This window comes from Electrona antarctica (genome assembly GCF_951216825.1).
Source record: "Electrona antarctica genome assembly, chromosome: 4".
Lineage (NCBI taxonomy): Eukaryota > Metazoa > Chordata > Actinopteri > Myctophiformes > Myctophidae > Electrona > Electrona antarctica.
The window spans coordinates 3,362,557-3,385,373 of NC_136809.1; the positions used below are offsets into that span (position 1 = coordinate 3,362,557).

The window sequence follows — 22,817 nt, forward strand, 5'->3', positions numbered from 1 at the left end:
GTGATGACCCTCGATGTGTTCCTTTTCTTACTCAACGTTGATCCTTTCTGCTCTGATCTGCCCCTCGTTGGAACATGGATCGTTTGTCCGTGAAGTCCTACAAAAGTCTACAAGCCATAAAGAACAGCCGTCAGACACTTGTTGGCTATAGCATTAATGGTATCTACAACGATGCCGTATAAAGTATAACAGAGCCAATAAGTATTTGCCATTCTATGACTGATACTTTCAGGATCCATAACAGCTTACTACTACTAGAAGTCATGTCAGGTTCAGTAGTAAGCATCGTGCTATTAAGGTGACAGCAAGAGTGACAGAAAGTTTGTCATGAGGAAACCTGTGTAATTGAACTCTCTGCATGGTCCCATTCTCAGCACTTCATTATTAATTCACACACAGCGGCTAAGGTTTCCAACACCATTAAGTGCGCGGTCATATGGTGCTGTATGACTCAAAGCCCAGTGGATATTATGCATAAACTATATAGGTCTATCTGAAATAACTAAGTCTAAAGTCTAATCTCGTCTAATCAGATCACAAACGTAACTGTTAAACGTTTACAAGAGAAACTATTTGAGTGCACAATAATGCTCACACCTATCCTGCCGTATATGGCACTACACTACACCGTGCATCAGTGATAGTCACTGAGTTTCTTACTTGAAATACTGATCGATAATACAGATCAAGTTCAATTAAATGCCAATCCTGTCTATTCTAAAGATCAGAAATTAGTAATAAATTAGTAGTACTGCTTTCCCGTTCTGCTTACCTGGCTGGTTAGGTTATTGTACTGACACAAAGTTATGTAAACTTGTAGCTCAATTCCAGCAGTCCAGGTTTGAGGATCCACCTGCAGACTGTAGTCAGAGAAACGCTGACACAGGGGACTGAGAAGAACTCTGACACAGGGGACTGAGGGGACTGAGGGGAGGGCCGTCTGGGCTACAAGGAAGTGTAGAGGTTTAAAGTCCATGTGGAATACCGTGGCATGTTTAATGTGGTCACTGGGCAGGAAGAGATAAAAATTAATTGGTGTGAAACAAATAAGACTCATATAGGACAATATTGTACATTGTGTCAATGTGGTAGCTGACTACTGCTGTAAAGTCTGCATTTCCTCCATAAACATAGCCTACTGTATTTCAGTGGTTTCCAAAGTGGGGTCCGGGGACCCCCAGGGGTCCTTGAGGGAGTTCCAGGGGGTCCTCAGTTAAATGATAGCTGGTTGGAACCAAATGGACCCTTATGGGTCTGTAACTCTGAGAGTGTACAAATGGAACCAAATGGACCCTTATGGGTCTGTAACTCTGAGAGTGTACAAATGGAACCAAATGGACCCTTATGGGTCTGTAACTCTGAGGGTGTACAAATGGAACCAAATGGACCCTTATGGGTCTGTAACTCTGAGAGTGTACAAATGGAACCAAATGGACCCTTATGGGTCTGTAACTCTGAGAGTGTACAAATTGAACCAAATGGACCCTTATGGATCTGTAACTCTGAGAGTGTACAAATGGAACCAAATGGACCCTTATGGGTCTGTAACTCTGAGAGTGTACAAATGGAACCAAATGGACCCTTATGGGTCTGTAACTCTGAGAGTGTACAAATGGAACCAAATGGACCCTTATGGGTCTGTAACTCTGAGAGTGTACAAATTGAACCAAATGGACCCTTATGGGTCTGTAACTCTGAGAGTGTACAAATTGAACCAAATGGACCCTTATGGGTCTGTAACTCTGAGAGTGTACAAATTGAACCAAATGGACCCTTATGGGTCTGTAACTCTGAGAGTGTACAAATGGAACCAAATGGACCCTTATGGGTCTGTAACTCTGAGAGTGTACAAATGGAACCAAATGGACCCTTATGGGTCTGTAACTCTGAGAGTGTACAAATGGAACCAAATGGACCCTTATGGGTCTGTAACTCTGAGAGTGTACAAATGGAACCAAATGGACCCTTATGGGTCTGTAACTCTGAGAGTGTACAAATGGAACCAAATGGACCCTTATGGGTCTGTAACTCTGAGAGTGTACAAATGGAACCAAATGGACCCTTATGGGTCTGTAACTCTGAGAGTGTACAAATGGAACCAAATGGACCCTTATGGGTCTGTAACTCTGAGAGTGTACAAATTGAACCAAATGGACCCTTATGGGTCTGTAACTCTGAGAGTGTACAAATGGAACCAAATGGACCCTTATGGGTCTGTAACTCTGAGAGTGTACAAATGGAACCAAATGGACCCTTATGGGTCTGTAACTCTGAGAGTGTACAAATGGAACCAAATGGACCCTTATGGGTCTGTAACTCTGAGAGTGTACAAATGGAACCAAATGGACCCTTATGGGTCTGTAACTCTGAGAGTGTACAAATGGAACCAAATGGACCCTTATGGGTCTGTAACTCTGAGAGTGTACAAATGGAACCAAATGGACCCTTATGGGTCTGTAACTCTGAGAGTGTACAAATGGAACCAAATGGACCCTTATGGGTCTGTAACTCTGAGAGTGTACAAATGGAACCAAATGGACCCTTATGGGTCTGTAACTCTGAGAGTGTACAAATGGAACCAAATGGACCCTTATGGGTCTGTAACTCTGAGAGTGTACAAATGGAACCAAATGGACCCTTATGGGTCTGTAACTCTGAGAGTGTACAAATGGAACCAAATGGACCCTTATGGGTCTGTAACTCTGAGAGTGTACAAATGGAACCAAATGGACCCTTATGGGTCTGTAACTCTGAGAGTGTACAAATTGAACCAAATGGACCCGTACCTTTTGGTTCCATGTATTTGTACACTCTGGGCTCCATTTTCGTCACCCCTTATCCCTAAACTTCTTTGCCTTTTTCTTTTTTTTTTTTTACTATTTTGCAAAACATTTTTTAATAGTTAAAATGGCCAGTCTACAAGCTCACAACGTGTCAATGTAGATTGGCTAGTTGAACTATTCAAAAAGGTTTTTCAAAATAGTAAAAAAAGGCAAAGAAGTTTAGGGATGAGGGGTTTAGCGGTGAAGAAAATGGAGCCCTCAGAGTTAAATTAACATTGATTTTACAATATAAATTGGGGTCCCAGAGATAGAAATGCCATTAAATGGGGGTCCAAAATGCATGTCAAACTTGCCAAGTTTGACATGGTAGATAGATAGATAGATAGATAGATATGACTTTGCTGCCCCCTTGTGGTGTCGCTCCTTCATTGGATCCATGGGGAGTTTGGTGTGGAGTCAGTGGGACATCCAGGAAGTTGTGTTGTTGTTGTCAGACAGACAGTTATCTCTCTACAGGTTGACACAACAACCTACAACACATTCCTGTTCACTGTGGCTTCAGTGGACACTGTTCTTATTTCATGACGACAAGGGAAGATGGAAGACAACTCGGGTAAGAGAGATGACAGGATGACATAACTTTATGGAACATTACTATAGTCTATTACGGGTTGCTAACTAAAGTTGCTAACGAATGTAAGCTAACTGTAGTTTTGGACTGCATGCCTGGTCTAGTACTAACTATACAGAACCAAATAGTGTTCCTATGTTGTGTATAAATGTGTATATTTGGTTTTGCTCAGTCTTCAGCCAGTAGGCCTATATGTTGTCATATATCGTTATTTGACAGTTTTCCTCCAGGGAGGGTCCCGAAATAAGGACTGGCTACTGTAGTCTGACTGTAGGCTATCCTGTTCTGTTCTTTGGCTATATAGAAGTGTCTATTTGTACGTCTCTATGTTTTGATGAATTGAACAAGGTGGACCCTATTGTAAGTAAGTAAGTGTAATGCTTTATTGGGTCGTCCACTCACAGTTAACAGTCTTTGTATTGAGTTGTGTTTGAAATGTACTGTAATTCTGCAAACTGTTAATACATATGTCAATCAATCAATCCCAAACCTTTTCATGTCAAGGACCCCCAAATTGACACTAATTAGCCCGCGGACCCTCATTTGAAAATATATACCAGGGACCCCCATGAGAGAACATCTTCATTAGTCTACGGACGTCACCCCATTTCTATCTCTGGGACCCCCAATTTATATTGTAAAACCAATGTTAATTTAACTCTGAGAGTGTATAGATGGTTCCATTTGTACGCTCTCAGAGTTACAGACCCATAAGGATCCATTTGGTTTCAAACTATCATTTAGCTGGGGACCCCCTGGAACCTCCTCAAGGACCCCTGGGGGTCCCCGGACCCCCCAAAGACCTGGTCTTGTCCCGGACCCCCCAAAGACCTGGTCTTGTCCCGGACCCCCCAAAGACCTGGTCTTGTCCCGGACCCCCCAAAGACCTGGTCTTGTCCCGGACCCCCCAAAGACCTGGTCTTGTCCCGGACCCCCCAAAGACCTGGTCTTGTCCGTGACAAATGTTTCATTTTCTTTTTAACACACGTAAGCCATTATAATGTTCTTATTTTGACCTATTAACCCATTCAGACCTGAGGACGATTCTACAAATGTCTTCTAAATCCTGACAGTTTTCTGAAAAACCCTATGTTTCTATGTCAGTTGTTCTCAAAGAACTATTTCATGTCAAGGACCCCCAAAAATATATGTAGGCTATTTAACCACCGACCCCCATCTGAAAATATGTTGTAACTTGTTCCATAGGGACCCCCCCAGAAGCAAAGATTTTAGTTAAAAACGTTCACTCTGAAAGAATATACATTCAAAGATTTGCGTCACATATTCAAGATTTAAAAAAAATAGCAGATCTACAAGCTCGTAGTGGCACCGAGTGCCGCGCTACGAGCTTGTAGATCTGCTATTTTTCAATAGTATAACATAATGCTTAAAACACCAAAAGGGGTTCCCGTTTTGAAGACAGGGGTTGACACACTAACTTTTGCCCAAGCAAGTAAATAAAAAAATCGGGCAAGTGAGTTTGCTTTCATGCAGGTTGCCCGACAGGCAAGTGCATTCCGTCTTCATTCAATATTTGGCCATTTTATGAAGAACAATAAGAATGCCACCTTTTCTACAACAATAGCATTCTGCTTTATTCAAAATGTCTGTCTGAAGCGAGTGGATTTAAGTTTAACATTAATGTGTTCTGCAAGCGCAAATTTGACCTTTTACACAATGGACGATTAACTTTCCAGGCAAGTGGGCACGACCTTTGGGCATGACATGATGATGTACCTCTGAGACCTTAGTGTCAACCCCTGAAAGACTATAATGTAATTACTGAATGTCAAGTCTCCACGTCTTCTTCAGAATAATAGTATAACAATTATTTTTACATTAGGATTTAGGAGTCCAACTAGTGGTTCTCAAAAATGTTTTATTTGGCAAGGACTCCCTTAACTCTGAGAGTGTACAAAATAATGTTTTATTTTCAAGGACCTCCTTAACTCTGCGAGTGTACCAATGTTTTATTTGCAAGGACTCCCTTAACTCTGAGAGTGTACCAATGTTTTATTTGCAAGGACTCCCTTAACTCTGAGAGTGTACCAATGTTTTATTTTCAAGGACTCCCTTAACTCTGCGAGTGTACCAATGTTTTATTTGCAAGGACTCCCTTAACTCTGAGAGTGTACCAATGTTTTATTTTCAAGGACTCCCTTAACTCTGAGAGTGTACCAATGTTTTATTTTCAAGGACTCCCTTAACTCTGAGAGTGTACCAAATGTTTTATTTTCAAGGACACCCTTAACTCTGAGAGTGTACCAAATGTTTTATTTTCAAGGACTCACCTTAACTCTGAGAGTGTACCAAATGTTTTATTTTCAAGGACTCCCTTAACTCTGAGAGTGTACCAAATGTTTTATTTTCAAGGACTCACCTTAACTCTGAGAGTGTACCAAATGTTTTATTTTCAAGGACTCCCTTAACTCTGAGAGTGTACCAAATGTTTTATTTTCAAGGACACCCTTAACTCTGAGAGTGTACCAAATGTTTTATTTTCAAGGACCTCCTTAACTCTGAGAGTGTACCAAATGTTTTATTTTCAAGGACCTCCTTAACTCTGAGAGTGTACCAAATGTTTTATTTTCAAGGACTCCCTTAACTCTGAGAGTGTACCAAATGTTTTATTTTCAAGGACCTCCTTAACTCTGAGAGTGTACCAAATGTTTTATTTTCAAGGACCTCCTTAACTCTGAAAGTGTACCAAATGTTTTCTTTTCAAGGACTCCCTTAACTCTTGAGAGTGTACCAAATGTTTTATTTTCAAGGACTCCCTTAACTCTGAGAGTGTACCAAATGTTTTATTTTCAAGGACCTCCTTAACTCTGAGAGTGTACCAAATGTTTTATTTTCAAGGACTCCCTTAACTCTGAGAGTGTACCAATGTTTTATTTTCAAGGACTCCCTTAACTCTGAGAGTGTACCAAATGTTTTATTTTCAAGGACCTCCTTAACTCTGAGAGTGTACCAAATGTTTTATTTTCAAGGACCTCCTTAACTCTGAGAGTGTACCAAATGTTTTATTTTCAAGGACCTCCTTAACTCTGAGAGTGTACCAAATGTTTTATTTTCAAGGACCTCCTTAACTCTGAGAGTGTACCAAATGTTTTATTTTCAAGGACTCCCTTAACTCTGAGAGTGTACCAAATGTTTTATTTTCAAGGACCTCCTTAACTCTGAGAGTGTACCAAATGTTTTATTTTCAAGGACCTCCTTAACTCTGAGAGTGTACCAAATGTTTTATTTTCAAGGACCTCCTTAACTCTGAGAGTGTACCAAATGTTTTATTTTCAAGGACTCCCTTAACTCTGAGAGTGTACCAAATGTTTTATTTTCAAGGACCTCCTTAACTCTGAGAGTGTACCAAATGTTTTATTTTCAAGGACCTCCTTAACTCTGAGAGTGTACCAAATGTTTTATTTTCAAGGACCTCCTTAACTCTGAGAGTGTACCAAATGTTTTATTTTCAAGGACCTCCTTAACTCTGAGAGTGTACCAAATGTTTTATTTTCAAGGACTCACCTTAACTCTTGAGAGTGTACCAAATGTTTTATTTTCAAGGACTCCCTTAACTCTCGAGAGTGTGCAAATGGAACCAAATCATTTTGTATGTCTGTGGCAAAAAAAACATGTCCACCAGTCCTCAAGACATGACTGCGATGACCCCTTATCTGGCCTCTCGTTACAAACCGACATATAGCTATTCAAAGTGTGTGTGTGGTTTTTTTCCCTGTCTTTTCAGTGTTCTACACTGCTCATAGCGGGCTGTCCACTAAGAACCCGCTGCTGGACCAGCTCCCCAGCTACCAGTCTCTGCTGTACCGACGGAAGCCTTCGACCGGCAAGAGCACCAAGCAGAGGAGCGGCTCCAGGACCCGTCTGGGGGGCTCCTCCTCGGGCGGTGGGACCCGCTTGGGGGGCTCCTCCTCGGGCAGTGGGAAATGGGGCCTGAGCACCGTCACCTCCACCACCTCCAGACAACACGAGGAGAAGCAGAAGAGCCAGACGCTACAGAGGCCTGTCCGAGAGCAGCCCAAGCCCATGGCCATGAAACGGACAGACAAGTAGGGAGGATTTACAGCATTCCTTTCTGGTGAAATCTGAAATAAAAATACTTGGCTAAAACGCATAACAGCAAACATCAGATTTTTTCCTCTGGGACCCCAATTTATATTGTAAAATCAATGTTAATTTAACTCTGAGAGTGTACAAATGGAACCAAATGGACCCTAACGGGTCCATTTGGTTCCATTTGTACACTCTCAGAGTTACAGACTCATATTTGGTTGCCCATGGCCATGAAACGGACAGACAAGTAGGGGAAGATTTACAGCATTCCTTTCTACCGTGAAATCTGAAAGAAAAATACTTGGCTAAACGCAGCTCTGGTCCACAGCCTCCTGCACTTTACTGCCGTTGCATTGAGGCTATTCTATTTCCTGGCTCGCATGAAACGCGAAAATAAAAAGAACGTTTCACCTACTCACCAATACAAAGGCGGGTTTCTAAAGTCATTAGAAAGCCTACTTTCCTTAGTGGATGCACTCTGAGCCCCCCCTCCCCCCCCCCACAAGTATAAAATGTACTTTTTGGCCATGAATGGGATTCGTTTTCCCCCGGAAAAAATATACTTTTAGTTACTTAGTTTAGTTACTTTTAGATCTGCTATTTTTTGAAAAATCTTGAAAATGTGGTGCAAATCTTTGAATATATATTCTTTCAGAGCGAACGTTTTTAACCCATTTTGGGCGGGAACCCCTTTTGGTGTTAGCATTATGTTATGCTTTAGCTATTGAAAAATAGCAGATAAACAAGCTCATAGCGCGCCACCGAGTGGCGCGCTAGAGAGAGAGAGAGAGAGAGACATCCACCTCATAGAGGGTGAGAGAGAGACATCCACCACTGATATAGAAACATAGGTATTTCAGAAAACATGTAATCCCAACGTGCCTGTGTTTCTGTTTCAGTGTCCAGCGGCTGAAGCAGGCCCAGGACCTCAGCGGCTGGACCAAGTGGAGACAGAGCACCAGGCGCAGCTTCAGGAGGCTGAGAGAGGATGCCCGGGAGTGGCTGGGCTCCCTGGAGCTGTGGAGGGGAGACATCCACCTCATAGAGGGTGAGAGAGAGAGAGACATCCACCTCATAGAGGGTGAGAGAGAGACATCCACCTCATAGAGGGTGAGAGAGAGACATCCACCTCATAGAGGGTGAGAGAGAGAGAGAGAGACATCCACCTCATAGAGGGTGAGAGAGAGAGAGAGAGAGACATCCACCTCATAGAGGGTGAGAGAGAGACATCCACCTCATAGAGGGTGAGAGAGAGAGAGAGACATCCACCTCATAGAGGGTGAGAGAGAGAGAGAGACATCCACCTCATAGAGGGTGAGAGAGAGAGAGAGAGACATCCACCTCATAGAGGGTGAGAGAGAGAGAGAGACATCCACCTCATAGAGGGTGAGAGAGAGAGAGAGACATCCACCTCATAGAGGGTGAGAGAGAGAGAGAGAGAGAGAGACATCCACCTCATAGAGGGTGAGAGAGAGTGAGAGAGAGAGAGAGACATCCACCTCATAGAGGGTGAGAGAGAGAGAGAGACATCCACCTCATAGAGGGTGAGAGAGAGAGAGAGACATCCACCTCATAGAGGGTGAGAGAGAGAGAGAGAGAGAGACATCCACCTCATAGAGGGTGAGAGAGAGACATCCACCTCATAGAGGGTGAGAGAGAGAGAGAGAGAGACATCCACCTCATAGAGGGTGAGAGAGAGACATCCACCTCATAGAGGGTGAGAGAGAGAGAGAGAGAGAGACATCCACCTCATAGTGGGTGAGAGAGAGACATCCACCTCATAGAGGGTGAGAGAGAGAGAGAGACATCCACCTCATAGAGGGTGAGAGAGAGAGAGACATCCACCTCATAGAGGGTGAGAGAGAGACATCCACCTCATAGAGGGTGAGAGAGAGAGAGAGAGAGAGAGAGAGAGAGAGACATCCACCTTATAGAGGGTGAGAGAGAGAGAGAGAGAGAGAGAGAGACATCCACCTCATAGAGGGTGAGAGAGAGACATCCACCTCATAGAGGGTGAGAGAGAGAGAGAGAGAGACATCCACCTCATAGAGGGTGAGAGAGAGAGAGAGACACATTGGCCGTTATTATCACACCACCGTAGGGCATTCAATTCTAGTCATTTTTACTAGTTGACTAGTTGCCTAGTTTACTAGTCGACTAGTTGTTTAATGCCCTACACCACTGCGTTGCTCGATGAAACATATGACCGATTGAAGTGATCGAGTGAAAATGTTTTTTAATTGTTTTATTTTATCCCACGATTTTGCAACCCATTTTTTCACCCAGTGTCAATTATCTAATGTAATCCTGGGCGCTACACTTCCTCTGCCAACCTGGGGGGGGCAGCGGACTGACCTCATGCTTCCTTATATGCATGAGGAGTCCAAGCTGCTTCTTTTCACCTGAAAGGGGGGGGAGTTTCCCCAGCCGGACGTAGCGCGTGGAAGGAACACGTTATTCCGACCAGTTCCTTTCACCTCCATCAAGCGCCCCGGCTGGCCAGGGGGAGGCAGTTTAGAGACCATGATTACGGCATGTTTTTGTGAGGGTACCTACCCTAGGGGGACACGGGGAGAACATGAAAACTCCACACAGAAAGGCCCTTTCGCCAACCCCGCCTCAGGTATGGGCACTGATGACACGGAGGAGGGAACATGCCCCCAGTGCCCACAGCGTCCCCAGCGGGAATCGAACCCAGGACCTTCTAGCTATGAGGCGACAGCACTACCGACCGTGCCACCGTGCCCCCTCGAGTGAAAATGTTTGCTTGAAAATCACTTTCTCTCGTCCTCCCTAACACTACGTTTCATTACAACAGGGATGTTTGGGACAGGGATCCTGTCTTACTTCTCCCTGTGTTTAATCCAACAGGGATCCTGTCTTACTTCTCACTGTGTTTAATCCAACAGGGATCCTGTCTTACTTCTCTCTGTGTTTAATCCAACAGGGATCCTGTTTTACTTCTCCCTGTGTTTAATCCAACAGGGATCCTGTCTTACTTCTCTCTGTGTTTAATCCAACAGGGATCCTGTCTTACTTCTCACTGTGTTTAATCCAACAGGGATCCTGTCTTACTTCTCACTGTGTTTAATCCAACAGGGATCCTGTGTTACTTCTCACTGTGTTTAATCCAACAGGGATCCTGTCTTACTTCTCACTGTGTTTAATCCAACAGGGATGTTTGGGACAGGGATCCTGTCTTACTTCTCACTGTGTTTAATCCAACAGGGATCCTGTGTTACTTCTCACTGTGTTTAATCCAACAGGGATCCTGTTTTACTTCTCACTGTGTTTAATCCAACAGGGATCCTGTCTTACTTCTCACTGTGTTTAATCCAACAGGGATCCTGTCTTACTTCTCACTGTGTTTAATCCAACAGGGATCCTGTCTTACTTCTCACTGTGTTTAATCCAACAGGGATCCTGTGTTACTTCTCACTGTGTTTAACCCAACAGGGATCCTGTCTTACTTCTCCCTGTGTTTAATCCAACAGGGATCCTGTCTTACTTCTCTCTGTGTTTAATCCAACAGGGATCCTGTCTTACTTCTCTCTGTGTTTAACCCAACAGGGATCCTGTTTTACTTCTCCCTGTGTTTAATCCAACAGGGATCCTGTCTTACTTCTCTCTGTGTTTAATCCAACAGGGATCCTGTCTTACTTCTCTCTGTGTTTAATCCAACAGGGATCCTGTCTTACTTCTCACTGTGTTTAATCCAACAGGGATCCTGTCTTACTTCTCACTGTGTTTAATCCAACAGGGATCCTGTGTTACTTCTCACTGTGTTTAATCCAACAGGGATCCTGTCTTACTTCTCACTGTGTTTAATCCAACAGGGATGTTTGGGACAGGGATCCTGTCTTACTTCTCACTGTGTTTAATCCAACAGGGATCCTGTGTTACTTCTCACTGTGTTTAATCCAACAGGGATCCTGTTTTACTTCTCACTGTGTTTAATCCAACAGGGATCCTGTCTTACTTCTCACTGTGTTTAATCCAACAGGGATCCTGTCTTACTTCTCACTGTGTTTAATCCAACAGGGATCCTGTCTTACTTCTCACTGTGTTTAATCCAACAGGGATCCTGTGTTACTTCTCTGTGTTTAACCCAACAGGGATCCTGTCTTACTTCTCTCTGTGTTTAATCCAACAGGGATGTTTGGGACAGGGATCCTGTCTTACTTCTCACTGTGTTTAACCCAACAGGGATGTTTGGGACAGGGATCCTGTCTTACTTCTCTCTGTGTTTAATCCAACAGGGATGTTTGGGACAGGGATCCTGTCTTACTTCTCTCTGTGTTTAATCCAACAGGGATCCTGTCTTACTTCTCTGTGTTTAATCCAACAGGGATGTTTGGGACAGGGATCCTGTCTTACTTCTCTCTGTGTTTAATCCAACAGGGATCCTGTCTTACTTCTCACTGTGTTTAACCCAACAGGGATCCTGTTTTACTTCTCTCTGTGTTTAATCCAACAGGGATCCTGTCTTACTTCTCTCTGTGTTTAATCCAACAGGGATCCTGTCTTACTTCTCTCTGTGTTTAATCCAACAGGGATGTTTGGGACAGGGATCCTGTCTTACTTCTCTCTGTGTTTAATCCAACAGGGATGTTTGGGACAGGGATCCTGTCTTACTTCTCGTTCCTGCGTTTCCTGGTCCTGCTCAACATGGTCATCTTCCTGCTGATGTTCTGCTTCGTCATGCTGCCCATCATCATCGCCCCGCACGCCTCGGGGAACAACACCTTCAACCAGGCTGACGGTAGGTTAGGGGAACAACACCTTCAACCAGGCTGACGGTAGGTTAGGGGAACAACACCTTCAACCAGGCTGACGGTAGGTTACGCCTCGGGGAACAACACCTTCAACCATGCTGACGGTAGGTTAGGGGAACAACACCTTCAACCAGGCTGACGGTAGGTTAGGGGAACAACACCTTCAACCAGGCTGACGGTAGGTTAGGGGAACAACACCTTCAACCAGGCTGACGGTAGGTTAGGGGAACAACACCTTCAACCAGGCTGACGGTAGGTTAGGGGAACAACACCTTCAACCAGGCTGACGGTAGGTTACGCCTCGGGGAACAACACCTTCAACCAGGCTGACGGTAGGTTACGCCTCGGGGAACAACACCTTCAACCAGGCTGACGGTAGGTTACGCCTCGGAGAACAACACCTTCAACCAGGCTGACGGTAGGTTAGGAACAACACCTTCAACCAGGCTGACGGTAGGTTAGGAACAACACCTTCAACCAGGCTGACGGTAGGTTAGGAACAACACCTTCAACCAGGCTGACGGTAGGTTAAGGAACAACACCTTCAACCAGGCTGACGGTAGGTTAAGGAACAACACCTTCAACCAGGCTGACGGTAGGTTAAGGAACAACACCTTCAACCAGGCTGACGGTAGGTTAGGAACAACACCTTCAACCAGGCTGACGGTAGGTTAAGGAACAACACCTTCAACCAGGCTGACGGTAGGTTAGGCCTCGGGGAACAACACCTTCAACCAGGCTGACGGTAGGTTACGTTATAGGGGAACAACACCTTCAACCAGGCTGACGGTAGGTTACGTTATAGTAGACGGTAGGTTACGTTATAGTAGACGGTAGGTTACGTTATAGTAGCTTCATTGTGATCAGTTTCTCCAGCAGTCTGTTTGAGCCGCCCGTTGTTCTAGCTTTGTGCTTGACTATATATTAATTCAATTATACTTAATATTTGTTATGAAGAATACAAGAGCATTACAGAGCAGTGAATGAGAATTAGGCCACCTTTACACGATGACAAGGACTAATAAAAGAGGACAGGAAGCGAAGACCGTACGGTGGACATGCACAGTTGAGACCAAGGAAGCTGAACGCGGAAGTGTTGGCTGCATATAGCCCATCCTTCCAGGGAGTAACATGGAGTCCACCGTACGGTCTTCGCTTCCTAACCTCTTTTAATTAACCTTGCACGATGATAGGAAGTAGAATGGAAGTGGTTCTACGCATGTATGCTCGGTCTATCTGGCAGTGCATCAGCGCCACCTAACCACCTGGCATGCACAGTACACTGCAGCATGTTAAATCACTGTTGCGTCTCCGTGTAAACACAGCATATAACGTGAGAACGCAACGGGACGTTTTCACTACAAACCATTGCCGTGTAAAGGTGGCCTACGTTGAGGAATGGAATGCACACCCATGAAGATGTCTGTTGGTTCTACAGGGACAGTATAACTGCTCCTCTCGTATTTCCGTTAGGATTAATGTTGGGAGGTTTTATCACTGACTCGTGTCTCAACGTGTTCTTAACGTGTTCCTCCACAGGCAGCGTGTGTTACTGACTCGTGTTCTTAACGTGTTCTTATCGTGTTCCTCCACAGGCAGCGTGTGTTACTGACTCGTGTCTTAACGTGTTCTTGACGTGTTCCTCCACAGGCAGCGTGTGTTACTGACTCGTGTCTTAACGTGTTCTTGACGTGTTTCTCCACAGGCAGCGTGGGTTACTGACTCGTGTCTTAACGTGTTCTTATCGTGTTCCTCCACAGGCAGCGTGTGTTACTGACTCGTGTCTTAACGTGTTCTTAACGTGTTCCTCCACAGGCAGCGTGTGTTACTGACTCGTGTCTTAACGTTTTCTTAACGTGTTCCTCCACAGGCAGCGTGTGTTACTGACTCGTGTCTTAACGTGTTCTTGACGTGTTTCTCCACAGGCAGCGTGTGTTACTGACTCGTGTCTTAACGTGTTCTTGACGTGTTTCTCCACAGGCAGCGTGTGTTACTGACTCGTGTCTTAACGTGTTCTTAACGTGTTCCTCCTCAGGCAGCGTGTGTTACTGACTCGTGTCTTAACGTGTTCTTAACGTATTCCTCCACAGGCAGCGTGTGTTACTGACTCGTGTCTTAACGTGTTCTTATCGTGTTCCTCCACAGGCAGCGTGTGTTACTGACTCGTGTCTTAACGTGTTCTTATCGTGTTCCTCCACAGGCAGCGTGTGTTACTGACTCGTGTCTTAACGTGTTCTTATCGTGTTCCTCCACAGGCCGCGTGTGTTACTGACTCGTGTCTTAACGTGTTCTTAACGTGTTCCTCCACAGGCAGCGTGTGTTACTGACTCGTGTCTTAACGTGTTCTTAACGTGTTCTTAACGTGTTCCTCCACAGGCAGCGTGTGTTACTGACTCGTGTCTTAACGTGTTCTTAACGTGTTCTTAACGTGTTCCTCCACAGGCAGCGTGTGTTACTGACTCGTGTCTTAACGTGTTCTTAACGTGTTCCTCCACAGGCAGCGTGTGTTACTGACTCGTGTCTTAACGTGTTCTTAACGTGTTCTTATCGTGTTCCTCCACAGGCAGCGTGTGCAGTTCGTATCCCAGCAGCTCTCGTCGAGGCCTCGTCCTCTACCACGAACACATCACGGACCTGCTCTCAGGCGGAGTATGTCTTTATCCCCATTTATGACCTGAGAACCATTCTACAACAATGCCTTCTAGATCCTAAATCAGTCTCAAACATCGTCGATCGGACCACCGAAATTATATGTAATCGGCCGCCGACCCCCATTTGAAAATATGTAGTTCCAGGGACCTCCCAGAAGCAAAGATTTGAGTTGAAAACGTTCGCTCTGAAAGCATATATTCAAAGATTTGCACCACATTTTCACGATTTTTCCAAAAATAGCAGATCTACAAGCTCGTAACGCGGCACTCGGTGCCGCGCTACGAGCTTGTAGATCTGCTATTTTTCAATAGTATAACATAATGCTTAAAAACACCAAAAGGGGTTCCCGCCCAGAATGGGTTATTAGTTCCTTCTGTCTTCTCTCTGCTGTCAGTGTGACACTTTATTGTTGGAGTTTGAAAGTTTGTATTCTCACTAACCACCGTGTGTTTAGCTCTGTAGTTTAGCTTAATAGAGCACCGAAGTCTGACGACACTGTCAGTAGAGGGCACCAACACACAGGTTCATGTCCCCCGCCCCGCCCCCAACCCTTTCAGTAGAGGGCACCAACACACAGGTTCATGTCCCCCGCCCCGCCCCCAACCCTTTCAGTAGAGGGCACCAACACACAGGTTCATGTCCCCCGCCCCGCCCCCAACCCTTTCAGTAGAGGGCACCAACACACAGGTTCATGTCCCCCGCCCCGCCCCCAACCCTTTCAGTAGAGGGCACCAACACACAGGTTCATGTCCCCCGCCCCGCCCCCAACCCTTTCAGTAGAGGGCACCAACACACAGGTTCATGTCCCCCGCCCCGCCCCCAACCCTTTCAGTAGAGGGCACCAACACACAGGTTCATGTCCCCCGCCCCGCCCCCAACCCTTTCAGTAGAGGGCACCAACACACAGGTTCATGTCCCCCGCCCCGCCCCCAACCCTTTCAGTAGAGGGCACCAACACACAGGTTCATGTCCCCCGCCCCACCCCAACCCTTTCAGTAGAGGGCACCAACACACAGGTTCATGTCCCCCGCCCCGCCCCCAACCCTTTCAGTAGAGGGCACCAACACACAGGTTCATGTCCCCCGCCCCGCCCCCAGCCCTTTCAGTAGAGGGCACCAACACACAGGTTCATGTCCCCCGCCCCGCCCCCAACCCTTTCAGTAGAGGGCACCAACACACAGGTTCATGTCCCCCGCCCCGCCCCCAACCCTTTCAGTAGAGGGCACCAACACACAGGTTCATGTCCCCCGCCCCGCCCCCAACCCTTTCAGTAGAGGGCACCAACACACAGGTTCATGTCCCCCGCCCCGCCCCCAACCCTTTCAGTAGAGGGCACCAACACACAGGTTCATGTCCCCCGCCCCGCCCCCAACCCTTTCAGTAGAGGGCACCAACACACAGGTTCATGTCCCCCGCCCCGCCCCCAACCCTTTCAGTAGAGGGCACCAACACACAGGTTCATGTCCCCCGCCCCGCCCCCAACCCTTTCAGTAGAGGGCACCAACACACAGGTTCATGTCCCCCGCCCCGCCCCCAACCCTTTCAGTAGAGGGCACCAACACACAGGTTCATGTCCCCCGCCCCGCCCCCAACCCTTTCAGTAGAGGGCACCAACACACAGGTTCATGTCCCCCGCCCCGCCCCCAGCCCTTTCAGTTGAGGGCACCAACACACAGGTTCATGTCCCCCGCCCCGCCCCCAGCCCTTTCAGTTGAGGGCACCAACACACAGGTTCATGTCCCCCGCCCCGCCCCCAGCCCTTTCAGTAGAGGGCACCAACACACAGGTTCATGTCCCCCGCCCCGCCCCCAGCCCTTTCAGTTGAGGGCACCAACACACAGGTTCATGTCCCCCGCCCCGCCCCCAACCCTTTCAGTAGAGGGCACCAACACACAGGTTCATGTCCCCCGCCCCGCCCCCAGCCCTTTCAGTAGAGGGCACCAACACACAGGTTCATGTCCCCCGCCCCGCCCCCAGCCCTTTCAGTAGAGGGCACCAACACACAGGTTCATGTCCCCCGCCCCGCCCCCAACCCTTTCAGTAGAGGGCACCAACACACAGGTTCATGTCCCCCGCCCCGCCCCCAACCCTTTCAGTAGAGGGCACCAACACACAGGTTCATCTCCCCCGCCCCGCCCCCAACCCTTTCAGTAGAGGGCACCAACACACAGGTTCATGTCCCCCGCCCCGCCCCCAACCCTTTCAGTAGAGGGCACCAACACACAGGTTCATGTCCCCCGCCCCGCCCCCAACCCTTTCAGTAGAGGGCACCAACACACAGGTTCATGTCCCCCGCCCCGCCCCCAGCCCTTTCAGTAGAGGGCACCAACACACAGGTTCATGTCCCCCGCCCCGCCCCCAACCCTTTCAGTAGAGGGCACCAACACACAGGTTCATGTCCCCCGCCCCGCCCCCAACCCTTTCAGTAGAGGGCACCAACACACAGGTTCATGTCCCCCGCCCCGCCCCCAGCCCTTTCAGTAGAGGGCACCAACACACAGGTTCATGTCCCCCGCCCCGCCCCCAACCCTTTCAGTAGAGGGCACCAGCACACAGGTTCATGTCCCCCGCCCCGCCCCCAACCCTTTCAGTAGAGGGCACCAACACACAGGTTCATGTCCCCCGCCCCGCCCCCAACCCTTTCAGTAGAGGGCACCAACACACAGGTTCATGTCCCCCGCCCCGCCCCCAACCCTTTCAGTAGAGGGCACCAACACACAGGTTCATGTCCCCCGCCCCGCCCCCAACCCTTTCAGTAGAGGGCACCAACACACAGGTTCATGTCCCCCGCCCCGCCCTCAACCCTTTCAGTAGAGGGCACCAACACACAGGTTCATGTATTTTTTTATTTGCATTGAAATCACCATAGGGCGATTTTAGGTCGCTTCATATAAGAACTGTGTTTGAAAAATAAACCGACCACCCCGGCCTTTCTGTCAGGGGAGTGGCTGTGCTTCGTTTATGATGTCCTTTCATATTTGATACAGCCAGTTTCTGGAGAAAATTGAATTAATGTGGCCGCAAAAGCCTTGAAACTACATATGAAGGCAATGTCGCTGCTAATATACGTCACGCCCAGCTGTCAATGTAGTCTCTGGGTTGTTTGACTCGTTTCTAACGCTTATTTTGTTACTCTTTGGGTATATTTGGACAGTTCCACCTTCAGTCGATGCTTCATATCCATATGAGTGAAAAGGCCGGGGTGATCGGTTTATTTTTCAAACACAGTTCTTATATGAGGCGATGTAAAATCCCCCTATGGAGAGTACAATGCAAATACAAAGTACATGAACCTGTGGACTGACAGTGACGTCAGGACTTTGGTGCTCTATTCCCACTAACCACCGTGTGTTTTATAATCCACAGGGTTTCCTAGAACAGACCTATCTCTTCTACGGCTTCTACAAAGTGAACTTGATCCACTTCCCACGTTTTACCTACAACCTTCCTCTGGCCTACGTTCTGGTCACCATCGCCTACCTCTTCCTCAGTCTCTTCTGGATCGTTAAAAGGTACTAGAAGATGTATGTTCCTCAGTCTCTTCTGGATCGTTAAAAGGCACTAGAAGATGTATGTTCCTCAGTCTCTTCTGGATCGTTAAAAGGCACTAGAAGATGTATGTTCCTCAGTCTCTTCTGGATCGTTAAAAGGCACTAGAAGATGTATGTTCCTCAGTCTCTTCTGGATCGTTAAAAGGTACTAGAAGATGTATGTTCCTCAGTCTCTTCTGGATCGTTAAAAGGTACTAGAAGATGTATGTTCCTCAGTCTCTTCTGGATCGTTAAAAGGTACTAGAAGATGTATGTTCCTCAGTCTCTTCTGGATCGTTAAAAGGCACTAGAAGATGTATGTTCCTCAGTCTCTTCTGGATCGTTAAAAGGTACTAGAAGATGTATGTTCCTCAGTCTCTTCTGGATCGTTAAAAGGCACTAGAAGATGTATGTTCCTCAGTCTCTTCTGGATCGTTAAAAGGCACTAGAAGATGTATGTTCCTCAGTCTCTTCTGGATCGTTAAAAGGTACTAGAAGATGTATGTTCCTCAGTCTCTTCTGGATCGTTAAAAGGCACTAGAAGATGTATGTTCCTCAGTCTCTTCTGGATCGTTAAAAGGTACTAGAAGATGTATGTTCCTCAGTCTCTTCTGGATCGTTAAAAGGTACTAGAAGATGTATGTTCCTCAGTCTCTTCTGGATTGTTAAAAGGTACTAGAAGATGTATGTTTTCAAAGTATTTTTATTGAGGCTCTGAAATTCTGAGTGTTCAATCGCAATATCCAGTGCATATAGAACCACCCTTAAAGGGCCACTTCACCCCTTTTGCAACCAGATCATATTTTAATGTTTGGGAGACAAGAAACACTTTCCTGTGCTTTTTATGATGTGGGTAATTTGTGTTTTTAGATATTTCCGTATTTCAAAGTGTCCATGTTTCCGTATTTCAAAGTGTCCATGTGGACTCCATGATGTCATGGACACTGGGCTCACTTCTTCAGTGTCCATGCGGACTCCATGATGTCATGGACACTGGGCTCACTTCTTCAGTGTCCATGCGGACTCCATGATGTCATGGACACTGGGCTCACTTCTTCCTTCCTGGACTACAATTCCCGTAATGCTTTGGTCCACTGCTCCTCCTTGTGAATAGGGGGAGGGCTGTCTTACTGAGACAACATGTAGTCCAGGAAATAAGACTAGTTATAGACTAGAAATGGACAGGTTTTCATAGAAAGGCTTAAAAAAAACTCATTAAGACCTATGGCTGATTCTATAAATGTCTTCTAAATCCTAAACGTTTTCTATCAGTGTTTCTCAAAACTTTTCATGTCAAGGACCCCCAGCATATGTATGTGGCCGCCGACCCACATCTCAAAATATGAAAAAAACAAAAAACAAATCGGAGGGATCCGTCACCACCACCACCTCTCTCCTTCCCCACCAGGTCTGCCACGGGCCTGAAGCGGAACCTGGTCCAAGACGAGGATCGCTTCCAGAGCTTCTGTAACAAGATCTTCGCCGGCTGGGACTTCTGCATCACGGACGAAAACGCTGTGCGCCTGAAGAGGAGCAGTCTGCTGTATGAGCTCAGGGTGAGCTGCACCGATCGGTCCGAAACGCACAGATCGACTCTTCATAGACACTTCAAAAAACATTATATCGTTTTGTTCATTGTTGTTTCTGTATTTCCTGTGTTTTTCAACACTTGAAACACTGCATTCACACCAGTGTTGTTGTTTTCGTCGACTAAAACTAAGAAAACTGTTCGTCGACTACCTTTTTCCACTGGCGAAAACTACATGGAAACTAAATAAAAACTAAGCTATGACGACTAAAACTAAGACTACACATAATTGACAATTTCGTCAACAAATAAAAACTAGACTAAAATGTTAGGAAGGAACTAGTGGACAGTATAAGTCATTTTACACTGGGTTTGAATGCTGAAAATAGCAGACCTACAAGCTCACAACACATCGCAGCGTGACGCGTTGTGAGCTTGTAGATCGGCTTTTTTCAGCAAGTGTAAAATCAGTCATTACGACGGCATCAAGTCCCGCCAAAATACATTTTAGTCGACTAAATAAACTGTAGATTTAGTCAAATAAAATCTTATGACATTTAGTCGACTAAAACTAACTTAACACTAAAACATTCCAGGTGACTAAAATGTGACTAAAACTAAATTAAAACTATTCAAGAGACTACGACTAAAACAACATTGGTTCACACGGGCAGATGCAAAGACACAGTAGCCAGCGACTGCGTTCACACGGGCAGATGCAAAGACACAGTAGCCAGCGACTGCGTTCACACGGGCAGATGCAAAGACACAGTAGCCAGCGACTGTGTTCACACGGGCAGATGCAAAGACACAGTAGCCAGCGACTGCGTTCACACGGGCAGATGCAAAGACACAGTAGCCAGCGACTGCGTTCACACGGGCAGATGCAAAGACACAGTAGCCAGCGACTGCGTTCACACGGGCAGATGCAAAGACACAGTAGCCAGCGACTGTGTTCACACGGGCAGATGCAAAGACACAGTAGCCAGCGACTGTTCACACGGGCAGATGCAAAGACACAGTAGCCAGCGACTGTGTTCACACGGGCAGATGCAAAGACACAGTAGCCAGCGACTGTGTTCACACGGGCAGATGCAAAGACACAGTAGCCAGCGACTGTGTTCACACGGGCAGATGCAAAGACACAGTAGCCAGCGACTGCGTTCACACGGGCAGATGCAAAGACACAGTAGCCAGCGACTGCGTTCACACGGGCAGATGCAAAGACACAGTAGCCAGCGACTGTGTTCACACGGGCAGATGCAAAGACACAGTAGCCAGCGACGTGAAGCTACGAAGCAAATCTGACATTATTTTGTAGCTGCTACAAAAGATACATGAAAACTACAAAGAAGTTGAACTGGCTTCAACTTCAGATATAAAGATACGAACCGAGCGACAAATATGCTGTGAATATTTGCATCTTTGCATCTGCCCGGCAGCCCTTTATTTGAAACCGTTTTCCTTCCTTGCGGCGGTGGCTCAGGGGTAGAGTGGCCACTAGGGGGCGGCGGTGGCTCAGGGGTAGAGTGGCCACTAGGGGGCGGCGGTGGCTCAGGGGTAGAGTGGCCACTAGGGGGCGGCGGTGGCTCAGGGGTAGAGTGGCCACTAGGGGGCGGCGGTGGCTCAGGGGTAGAGTGGCTGGATGGTAACCGTAAGGTTGCCGGTTCGATCCCGGGCTCCCCCAGAGTTAGTGTCGAAGTGTCCTTGAACAAGACACTGAACCCCTGATTGCTCCTGATGTGCTGGTTGGTGCCTTGCATGGTTTCCGCCACCATTGGTGTATGAATGTGTGTGTGAATGGGTGAACGTCACCCAATCTATGTAAGCTATATAAATGCACCATTTACCATTTTTTTCCTTTTATCATTTTGTCCCGTTGCCAGACGGACTTGGAGGAGGAAAGGATCAAGCAGAAGATAGCAGGTCGCAGCCGCAAGGAGCGGTGTCGTATTTACGCCATCCGCCTCGTCCTCAACCTGTTCGTCATCGCCGTGCTGGTCGCCTGCTTCTACAGCATTTACAGAGCCACAGTCTTCTCCCAGAAAGCCCAGATGACAAAGGTGTGTGTGTGTGTGTGTGTGTGTGTGTGTGTGTGTGTGTGTGTGTGTGTGTGTGTGTGTGTGTGTGTGTGTGTGTGTGTGTGTGTGTGTGTGTGTGTGTGTGTGTGTGTGTGTGTGTGTGTGTGTGTGTGTGAAAAAAAAAAGGAAAAGGAAAAATGCCACTATATGGCCGCGGCGCCTTGCGCCGTGGTTCAAATGTTATTGAGGCGAGTGTGAACGGACTAATCGCCGAAATAAAGGATTTATGTTAATTGGCTGATAATGTTCCATTTCCAACATTCTAATGGTTTCCAGCGATTTCCAGGGGTGAGTAAACATCTTTGAATCAGCCAGCGATCCTCTGATGTGACGCAGTTAATATGTCCAATACTGTCCTCGTTAACAAAGTGCAACTTTTTCATCATTCACCGTTGGCTAACGTTGTGCAACAGTCCCGAACAGAGCTATACAATATTATGACAACTGTCAACGTGGTTATAATCTACTAGGCTACTGTAGGCCTATATAGTTTACATTAATCATTGCCTCTCAAACCCACATACCACGCGTAATGTGCGTTGCCTAACCAAAAGAACAGACATACAAACAATCAACATGCCGCTCGATTGCGTGTCGACAGCTTGCAGATCTGTTCTTTTGGGCACACAATGAGGCGCGCTGCGCTACGATGGGAAAATTAAATTGCTGTACTGTACAGCGCTACGATTTGTAAACCAAACAGCTGTAGCCTACAGTGGACTGTAACATTGCTTGGTCATCATGTAACTATATTACGTGTATGCAG

General features: G+C 46.7%; 1 protein-coding gene across 3 annotated transcripts in view; it reads left to right on the forward strand.

The window, feature by feature from the left end:
* Positions 1 to 3,258: 3,258 nt before the first annotated feature.
* Positions 3,259 to 22,817, forward strand: part of tmc7 (transmembrane channel like 7) — a 30,720-nt gene continuing 11,161 nt past the window's right edge. For 2 of the 3 annotated variants that reach the window (XR_013789858.1, XM_079499215.1), the window contains exons 1-8: positions 3,259 to 3,396; positions 7,160 to 7,481; positions 8,385 to 8,533; positions 12,092 to 12,247; positions 14,824 to 14,909; positions 18,279 to 18,424; positions 19,851 to 19,998; positions 21,857 to 22,033. Coding sequence is in view for 1 of the 3 variants with exons in the window: in XM_079499215.1 (XP_079355341.1) it covers positions 3,381 to 3,396; positions 7,160 to 7,481; positions 8,385 to 8,533; positions 12,092 to 12,247; positions 14,824 to 14,909; positions 18,279 to 18,424; positions 19,851 to 19,998; positions 21,857 to 22,033 (1,200 nt within the window). In the remaining 2 variants the exon portion in view is untranslated. Of the gene's footprint in view, positions 3,397 to 7,159; positions 7,482 to 7,713; positions 7,733 to 8,384; positions 8,534 to 12,091; positions 12,248 to 14,823; positions 14,910 to 18,278; positions 18,425 to 19,850; positions 19,999 to 21,856; positions 22,034 to 22,817 lie in introns of those variants that run through there. The other variant, XR_013789859.1, reaches the window with a different exon arrangement.